The following is a 9,683-nucleotide window of genomic DNA, read 5'->3' on the forward strand; positions in this document are numbered from 1 at the left end:
AATGAACCGAAGGGGTCCTGGGGCCGAAGCTAGCCGAAGGATCGGCCGAAGCTACGGCCAGATCCTTCGGCAGCTTTGTGAATAGACCCTACAGTTTTTTTTTGTTTTTTTTAAATTACCCTTCCACGCGATTGGCTGTTCTTTGTAAAGTTTATATTTTTACCACGCTCACTAAGCTAACAGAAAATCCCCTTTAAAAGTGTACAGTCTATTTGCCTTTAGGAAATCAACCCCATTGTCTGTTTACCATCCTGCCATCTGGAAGGTGTTATAGGACAATGAAAGCCCACACAGTTAGGTTGAGAAATTACCCATTCTCACTGATTGGCTCAGGTTAGACCAAAATCCTTATATAAGTTAAGTGATGAAGAGGAACATCCAGTAGCTTAGAAATCATTTTCTGATGAACCATAGTTTGCAAAGCAGAGCTATAATCAATAATAAGTACCCTAGGATAAGTATTTGGTTTATTTAAGTACATCATTATTGTGTGAAGTAATGTAGCAACAGCGTCCTCTGTAGATCTATTAGGACAATATACATATTAACTTCGATCGATAAGTTAAAGGCAGGACCTAATGTACTTTGTATTACCTAATTACTAATTACCTAATGTAATTAGTTTTTTAAAGTATTTTTATCAAAACAGGTGTAAGTGTTACTGGTCTATATTAGTAGAAACTGCAAGAATTTTATTGTTTGGAACCAGGACAATTATGGCCTCCTTAAACCTGCCATTTTTACAGGAGTGTGTAGACTTTTTATATCCACTGTATAAAAATCTGTTTGAGAACAGACACACTATCTACACAGCACTTTATGTAAAACAAAACTTTACATGTATACTCCTCAATATCATTTTGTGCAAAGATATATTCCGGTTTGTCCTTTCAAAGTAATCCTGCAGTAATTCTGTAGTTCCCACTGGCTAAGTTGTTATAATCTTAACAACCACGTCAGACTGACTACCGAGAGGACTTTTAGCAAGAGTCAAAATAACAGAAAGATTTGATGCACCCAGATGGGGAAGGGTGTTAGCCCGGTAGCTGTGCTTAACATTAGTAGACATTATCAAGTTAATTTTTCCCTCTAGTGGGACATTATATATAGCTAACTAATAGTAATGCACATGGGGCGGGAGGAGACAGGGTCAGTGCTAGCGGCCATGAATCTGGACAATTATTGTATAACAGCACGGTCTGGGTTTTCCAGTGCACAGGCAATGGATAGGGATACAAAAGCAGTATGAAGAGGTAAAATACCTGCACTTCAGAGTTTGTAAGGGTTTATATACAGTGTTGCATATTCATCCGATAGGAACAGGAAAACCCTAGAAACATTATGCTCTTCTAAATATGGCATATAAAAGATGTTCACAGTTTGCGACTGTATGAATTGTTGCTGGCAGCATTAAAATGTTTTGTCTTTCTTTATGCCTTTTTACAAATTATTTTTTTCAGTTGCTATTGTCTGGATGGCTTCACTGGACAGTTCTGTGAAATTAACATTAATGAATGTGTACCTAGCCCCTGTCTTAACCAGGCCACGTGTATAGATGGCATCAACTCCTACACTTGTAAATGCCCACCAGGATTTTCTGGAAGCAGGTGTGAAACAGGTATTTCTCATATTGTAAAACACTGGTTTTACCTCTAACCACCATTTATGTATGAACGTATGTACTACACAGTATAACATACTACAGTGTTAATATGTTACCTCAGCAGCAATTTTACTCCATATCAATATGCTGGCAATACAGTTTTCAGGCAATTTCAACTAGAGCTGTTTCATTGCTTCTGAAAAAAATCTTGTTAGGATTCCTGAACACTTTTTGGTTGTTTTTCAATTGAAGGAGAACTATGGGTAATAACAAATGCACTCGTCCCCATAGTTAGAGCGGAGGTGTGACACTGCAGCCGTGTGACAGGTGTGACACTGAGCTGAGTTGTGACACTCACAAACCACTGATTGCTCAGTTCACGATCTTCTCCCTGCAGAGTGAGTGTGGTGACTGTCAGTCACCACTCGACGCAGGGATACCCCCTCACCCACTCTGTTCTTCCAGTGCTGACTGGAGGGACAGACAGCGGAGAGGGCGGGCACAGGGCGGGCACAGCTGGCTTTGGCTCTAGATAGGCAGAGCCAGATGTCAATAAATCAGCGGAGTGGATTCCGACAATATAGTCAGGATCCTTCCCGGCTATAGTGTGACTCTAGTAAATATCCTCCTGTGAACCCAAAAGAGAACTAACACCAAAAAGGTTTGGTCATAGTTCTCTTTATCAGAATATTGCATTGTATTTCTAGTCAGGTCTTGTTTTGCTTAGTCAGCAGTTAGGGTGTATTTATCAGTAACACTATAGGAGAAGCATGCTAATTATTACTACATATTTGATTCAGTAACAGGGACTGGGAACCATGTATTATCAAGTTGCAAACATAAAATCTAAAACAATTGTTAGTTTAGTCTGATTGTTTTCGGTCTGTGTGATTCTGTTTTATTTATTATCTATGTTTTAGGCTTTTGTTTTTGAAAGGTGTCAAAACAGGGTTATAATCAAATGATTAACACTGTGTGAATAGTCTTACGGGGATGAATAATACGGGGTTAAAGAAGGTACTTTTCCTGCATAACCAAACATCTAGGCATTTGTTCATGTAATCTCTGTTGAAGAAGAATATCGTTTAGGCAATTGGTTATTTAAGCTGCATTAAACGTAGTTTTATTCATGCACTCCAGCAAACTGTTAACAGCATTATGTTAGCATTTCAGTATTCCATGTACTATTTCTGCTTAAATATAAAATCAAATGATAATCACGTAAGATTTACAGCATCTTTGATAAATCATTGTCTTTAAATATTTGAAAAAACTATCATATAAAAAAATCAGAAATAGGTGTCAGATCGAACACTTACTGTAGATAAACTTAAATTTAATGCTGAAACAAATGTTGTTGCATATGTGGCAAGCATTAGCCATAAAACAGGAATAGAACAGGATGCTGGTCTAGCCCGATTTATGTTTGGAGCTTGCAGCTATATTTTTTAACAGTTATGTTTGTAATCAGCTTATACTATGCCTTCCAGCTCTTCTCAGCAGAAGAATGGTAGAAGTTGGATTTGAAGCAATCAATAGCAAGCAAATGTACATGGTGTAATATTTAGTTAAGAAAGTACAACATCTGGAAGGAAAATGAAGAATGTGGTGCCCGTATGCTTTTAACATGAACCTGTATTCCATTTCAAACTTCTAAAATTAAGTTATACATAACAGTAGACACCACAAGATGTCTGCTATTATCAGTTATAGGCAGGAAATATAGGTTATAGGCTCCTCTTTGAATTACCTTTATTTTGTTACTGGGTCCTTATTTCATGGCTAAGCTACCCCAACTGCCATTTTATTGTCCAGTGGAGGTGCTCTTCATTTCATCTCAGGCATGCTTATTGGACAATGAAATGGCAGTTAGAAGAACAAAGCTATGAAGTCAGGCACTAGTAAAAAAGTGTAACTAAATCAAAGAGGGGCACACAAGATGTACACAGAAGATGCGTTTCTGCATCTTGAGGTTGTTATGAGTGTCAGTGTATTTATAGGTGCAGTTAAATAAAAAGCGCATATTATTTTCATGCGTATGAATTACAGATCAGTAGTTTTTGGTGCCAAGATCTCACCACTGTTGGAGTTATGGTGAAGGCTAATTGTCGGGGGCTGGGTTAAAGGTTAAGTGTTTTTCACAAGTCTTACTGTTGTACATGTCAAAAAGCTCTGCCTCCATGGCAATTCCCCAACCTTTTATTTTAATGAGTTGCAGGGGAGTAGGATATCCCAGTATTACATGTAAACTGGTGGGTGTAGGAACGTATAGGTTCTATCTATCTAAAGTTATACAAACTCTTCTACAATGCCCCACCTTGTCTTTATAATTATATATTTTTTTTAAAGCATATTTATTCTACTACTCTTATAAAAATGCTGATATGTTTTTGTTTGGTGCAGAACAGCCTTCTGGATTTAATCTGGATTTTGAGGTTTCTGGTATATATGGCTATGCCATGCTTGATAACCGTTTACCCACGCTGAATGCCATCACTTGTGCCTTTTGGATGAGATCCACAGATGTTACAAATTATGGGACACCAATATCATATGCCATTGAAAACGGCAGTGATAATGCATTCCTACTCACAGATTACAATGGGTAAATAGTATGCTTGTATGATAGCTAGCCTTTCTACAGTATAATATATATCAATCAATTACTTTCTTTTATAGCACTTGTTTTTTAAATGCTTGCACAATACTTTATTTACAATACAATCTTTAATTAATAAGTTCAGGTTTTTTTGTATTTAACATGTACTATAACATATTTTAAAGAGGAACACCAATCAGAAATTGTATTTAGAGGACCTTAACTGTAAACTCTCTGTATGCTTTAAATCCAGTGCTGTCTTATAGCTGTAGACGTTGACAACATGCACAGTTTGAACTCTTCTCCACTGATATTATGGTATCAGTAGTCACGTAGCCACTACTGTACCAGCTTATAGGAAAAATCGGCTACTGCATATTTCTCAGCCAAGGAATCACCATCCTAGACAGTATTCCATAGGACAAATCTTGTCATTTCTCCAGTCTGGACTGGATCAGCATTTGGCCATAAGCACAATCAAGGGTGAAATCTTGGCCGTAGCAGTTTTTTTCCAAAGACTGCTTGCCCCTCAATCTTTAGTGAAGCCTTTCTCACTTTATTACCCCTTTACATCCCCAAGTGACATCGTTGGATCTCAGCTTGGCTCTGTCAGTTCTTCAGAAACCGTTCTTTGAACATATCAGGGGTATTCCTCTGTCTCCTCTTACTCACAAGGTTGCCCTCATCATTGCCATGACCTCTGCAAGGCAAGTTTCTGAGCTGGTGGCCTTATCCTTTAAAGAACCCATTCTTGCGCTACACTGAGATGAGGTTGTGTGTTATTATTCATATTTTTCTCAAGGTGCTATTTACCTTAACCAGGACATTTTTTCACTGGTTACTAGTCTACACTAATCTGACAAAAACGTAAATCCAATTGGTTGCAATGGGTCATAACATAGCTTTTAGAGGGATGTATGTTATGTGTATACAGTTTTACATCAATTAATTTTAACAAGCAATAACTACTTATTTTGCAGTTGGGTGCTGTATGTCAATGGAAAGGAGAAAATAACTGACTGTCCCTCAGTAAATGATGGTAGATGGCATCACATTACAGTCACCTGGACAAATAGTGATGGGTCTTGGAAAGTGTACATTGATGGAAGATTATCTGATGGTGGAAAGGGACTATCTGTTGGAATGCCCATCCCTGGTGGGTAGCATTAGAAGATAATTATGCAATTATCAAAATATGGTTTACTCAGTTATTATTTGGGTATGCAGCAATAGACACAAAGAAACTGATAGTCAGTACAAAAACAAAAGTTTCCCAGCACACTTACCTACTAGCCTGCAAAAAACAAAATAAAAAAAAATTACACTTACTATTAGGGATAAAAACAGAGGTTTTAATTGCACAACTTTTGCAAAATATGTGTAGGCCACACTGCCTCGTTTTTGACCCTTAAAGTTAGACAGTGTAATTTTTTTTCTTTTTGCAGGGTAGCTGGTAAGTGTGCTGGGAAATTTTTGTGTTTCTACTGTGTAAAGCCCTTCCATGTGTACCTTATCTTAAAAGCTAGTTATGAATTGATGAGTGTGTTTGCCATTTGTTTCACTTGTTGATTTGGTGTGGGGACACACTGGGGGCTTCTGCTGCCATTGTAATGTGCTGGACCTCTGTTGTGTCCTTGTGCCTTTAAGGAGGATTGGGCTAACTCCTGGCAAACCTGCACCCAATGTATCCCTTGCTATATATGCTTCAAGATGAAGGCTCACATAGATAAGTTAGGACCACACTACCCAGGGGCCTTGACAAGGCAGTGTGGTTTTCACATATTTTTCAAAAGTTGTGCAGCTAAAACCTTTTGTTTTAAATTCTAATAAGGAGACAGTGTCATTTTTTTTTGTGTTTTTTTTTCTTCAGGCTAGCTGGTAAGTGTGCAGGGAAATGTTTGTGTTTGTACTGTGTAACGCTCTTCCACATGCACCTTACTTTAAAAGCTAGTTATCAACTGATGAGTGTGTTTGCCATTTGTTTCACATATTCGTGTTTACAACTCACTGCACATGTTTTGCAACATTTTGCATAATTTCCCAACTGCCCAGTAACTGAGTCCAGCATTTGTAACAGTAAAAACCCACCAAACTATCGCACATCCTAGAAGAGCTCCTAAGCACTTCTTAAAGTATCGCAAAGCTAATTCACCTTCACATCCTCAAGTCAGCTGAGTACTTCAGGGCTATTCAGCTGTCATAATACAAAACACAGAAAATCCCCAGCTCACCTGCCAGTTAGCCTGCAATCAGGTTGCAGGCTAGCTGGCAGGTGAGCTGGGGATTTTCTGTGTTTTGTATCGTTGTAAGCCTTCCCAATGTGCACCCTGTCGTAAAGGCTAGTTATAGATTCATGCAGGTACCATGTTTTTTCTAGTTTGACTATTTTTGGTTGAGAGGACGCACTGGGGTCCCAGCGTGCATTTTTGGTTGCTGGGCCTCCAGTGCCTCCCTGCACCTTATTAGGAGGAGTTGGCTACCTCCTGGTACACCTGCATGCAATTTATCGACTGCATTAATATGCTCACACTTGGAGACTCATATACATAGAGTTAGGACCACACCTTGCAGAGGTGCCTTGGCGCGGCGGTGTGGCTTCTACATATTTTTGGCCAAAAGTTTGTGCAACTAAAACCTCTGATTTTAACGCATACTGTTGACAGGGCAATTTGTTTGGTTGCAGGCTAGCTGGCAGGTGAGCTGGGGAATTTTCTGTGTTTTGTATAGTTGTAAGCCTTCCCAATGTGCACCCTGCCGTAAAGGCTAGTTATAGATTCATGCAGGTACCATGTTTTTTCTAGTTTGACTATTCAGCTGTCACCCAGGAGGTTCCCAGCAAACTTGCAACAGTTTAGAGACAGTTTAAAGACCGGGACTGTTTAGAGCAGTGGTTCTCAACCTGTGTAACCTCAGGACCCACATTTGTCCTTGGTCATGAAGTCGCGACCCAAGTCGCACCGCATTGGAACACACGGCATTGAGGTACCAACAGTTCTCCTTATGAATGCATTTAAGAATGAAATGCAAACTCGGATAATTAATCTGTCACTGTATGCACTAGATCTGTGAATGTTCTCATTCATCCAGGTCATAGTATCTGTAAAAAATAAGGCAAGTCAAGGCAAAAATACAGCAATTCCAGTTACCTTGACTTTTTTTTTACAGATAAATGCACTAGAAACCAGGGATACAAGAGTTAAAAGACGCTACTGATGTAACCAAATTGATAAATTCCTCCTTTGTGTTTTACCAGCACACATAAGTTACTCAGCCACAGCTACTACAGTATATTAAAGGATTCCCGTGGCCCTGCCAGGAATAATAAATATATACTGTATACTGACATTGTGCTAACGAAGTGGTAGGCCACGTAAAATGACATTTGTGAAAGAATGGGTCGCTCTCAGGAGCTCAGTGAATTCAAGCGTGGTACCGTGATAGGTTGCCACCTGTGCAATAAGTCCATCCGTGACATTTCCTTGCTACTAAATATTCCATGGGCAACTGTGCTATTATAACAAAGTGGAATCAACTGGGAACAACAGAAACTCATCCACAGAGTAGTAGGCCACGTAAAATGACAGTGCGGGGTCAGCACATGCTGAAGCGCACAGTGCACAGAAGTCGCCAACTGTCTGCAGAGTCAATAGCTACAGACCTCCAAACTTCATATGGCCTTCAGATTGGCACAACAACAGAGCTTCATGGAATGGGTTTCCATGGCCGAGCAGCTGCATCTAAGCCTTACATCACCAAGTGCAATGCAAAGCGTTGGATGCAGTGGTGTGAAGCAGAAGTGGAGACGTGTTCTCTGGAGTGACGAATCATGCTTCTCTGTCTGGCAATCCAATGGACATGTCTGGGTTTGGCGGTTGCCAGGAGAATGGTACCTGCCTGACTGCCAAGTGTAAAGTTTGGTGGAGGGGGGATTATGGTGTGGGGTTGTTTTTCAGGGGTTGGGCTTGGCCCCTTAGTTCCAGTGAAGGGAACTCTTAAAGCATCAGCATACCAAGAAATTTTGGACAATTTCATGCTCCCAACTTTGCGGGAACAGTTTGGGGATGGCCCCTTCCTGTTCCAACATGACTGCGCACCTGTGCACAAAGCAAGGTCCATAAAGACATGAATGAGCGAGTTTGGGTTGGAGGAACTTGACTGGCCTGCACCGAGTCCTGACCTCAACCTGATAGAACACCTTTGGGATGAATTAGAGCGGAGACTGCAAGCCAGGCCTTCTCGTCCAACATCAGTACCTGACCTCACAAATGCACTGCTGGAGGAATGGTCAAACATTCCCATAGACACACTCCTAAACTTTGTGGACTGCCTTACTAGAAGAGTTAAAGCTGTTATAGCTGCAAAAGGTGCATCCAACTCAATATTGAACCCTACGAACCAAGACTGGGATGCCATTAAAGTTCATGTGCGTGTAAAGGCAGGCGTTCCAATACTTTTGGTAATATAGTGTATATGAGGTCTGTCCAGAACAAGTCCAACAATTGTCAATATAACAAAAACAGTTTGCGCAACATCGATGTAACCTGGCAGCCAAGGAGAGTGGACTGTAATGCGCATGGGTGAGCATGTGTACTGTGTGACCGTCACATTCAAAATTACTTGTAGAACAGAGCGAGTAGAGCAACAAATCTGCATCAAATTTTACATTAAGCTTGAACATTCTTCCATGGAATCTATTCGGATGATTTGAAATGCTTTCGGGTATGCTGCAATGAGTGCTGCACAAATAAAAGTGTGGCACAAATGCTTCAAAGATGGGCGAGAGTCTGTTATAAGTGATCCATGTGCTAGAAGGTCTGCAACAAGCAGAACACCTGATAATGTCTAATGTGTATGGGCTACAATCAACATAGATTGGCAACTGACAGTGTGAGAACTAGAGACTGATCTGGGGATTCCAAAGACGATGTTGTCCGAGATTTTGATGCAGGATCTTGGCATGAAACATGTCATGGCAAAATTTGTTTTGCGCCTTCTGCTACCAGAGCAGAAGGAACATTGTGCTGCAATTACTAGTGACTTGCTTCAAATGGCTACCAATGAACCAGATTTCCTCAAGAAGGTCATAACCGGAGATAAATTGTGAGTCTAAGGCTATGATCCGGAAACAATGTCCTCCCAATGGAAGTTGCCTGGTTCTCCACGCCCAAAGAAGGAACAGCAAAGTCGCAGCAAGTTCAAGACCATGTTAACTGTGTTTTTTGATTGGGAAGGTGTTGTCCATCACAAGTATGCTACTCCAGGCCAAACAATTAATAAGGAGTACTAACTCAATGTGCTTTGAGAGATGCAATACGATGAAAACAGCTGCATCTATGGGCAACTGGTGATTGGCACCTTCATCACAACAACATGCCCACCCGTGCATCTCGTCTCATGCAGAGTTTTTGGGTGAAACATCAAATCACCCAGGGGACTCAGCCCCCCCCCCCCCCCCCCCCCGCCTCTGAACACAGGGAGCCG

The 9,683-nt window shown here is 40.5% G+C and overlaps 1 protein-coding gene across 1 annotated transcript in view; it reads left to right on the plus strand.

Moving 5' to 3' along the window:
- The window catches only part of SVEP1 (sushi, von Willebrand factor type A, EGF and pentraxin domain containing 1), a 294,647-nt gene that overhangs the window by 206,169 nt on the left and 78,795 nt on the right, over positions 1 to 9,683 (plus strand). Inside the window, exons 25-27 of the mRNA XM_018557222.1 lie at positions 1,461 to 1,618; positions 4,007 to 4,208; positions 5,183 to 5,358. Coding sequence (XP_018412724.1) covers positions 1,461 to 1,618; positions 4,007 to 4,208; positions 5,183 to 5,358 — 536 coding nt within the window. The remainder of the gene's footprint in view (positions 1 to 1,460; positions 1,619 to 4,006; positions 4,209 to 5,182; positions 5,359 to 9,683) is intronic.

This window comes from Nanorana parkeri, unplaced genomic scaffold (genome assembly GCF_000935625.1).
Source record: "Nanorana parkeri isolate BGI_ZX_2015 unplaced genomic scaffold, ASM93562v1 scaffold274, whole genome shotgun sequence".
NCBI lineage: Eukaryota > Metazoa > Chordata > Amphibia > Anura > Dicroglossidae > Nanorana > Nanorana parkeri.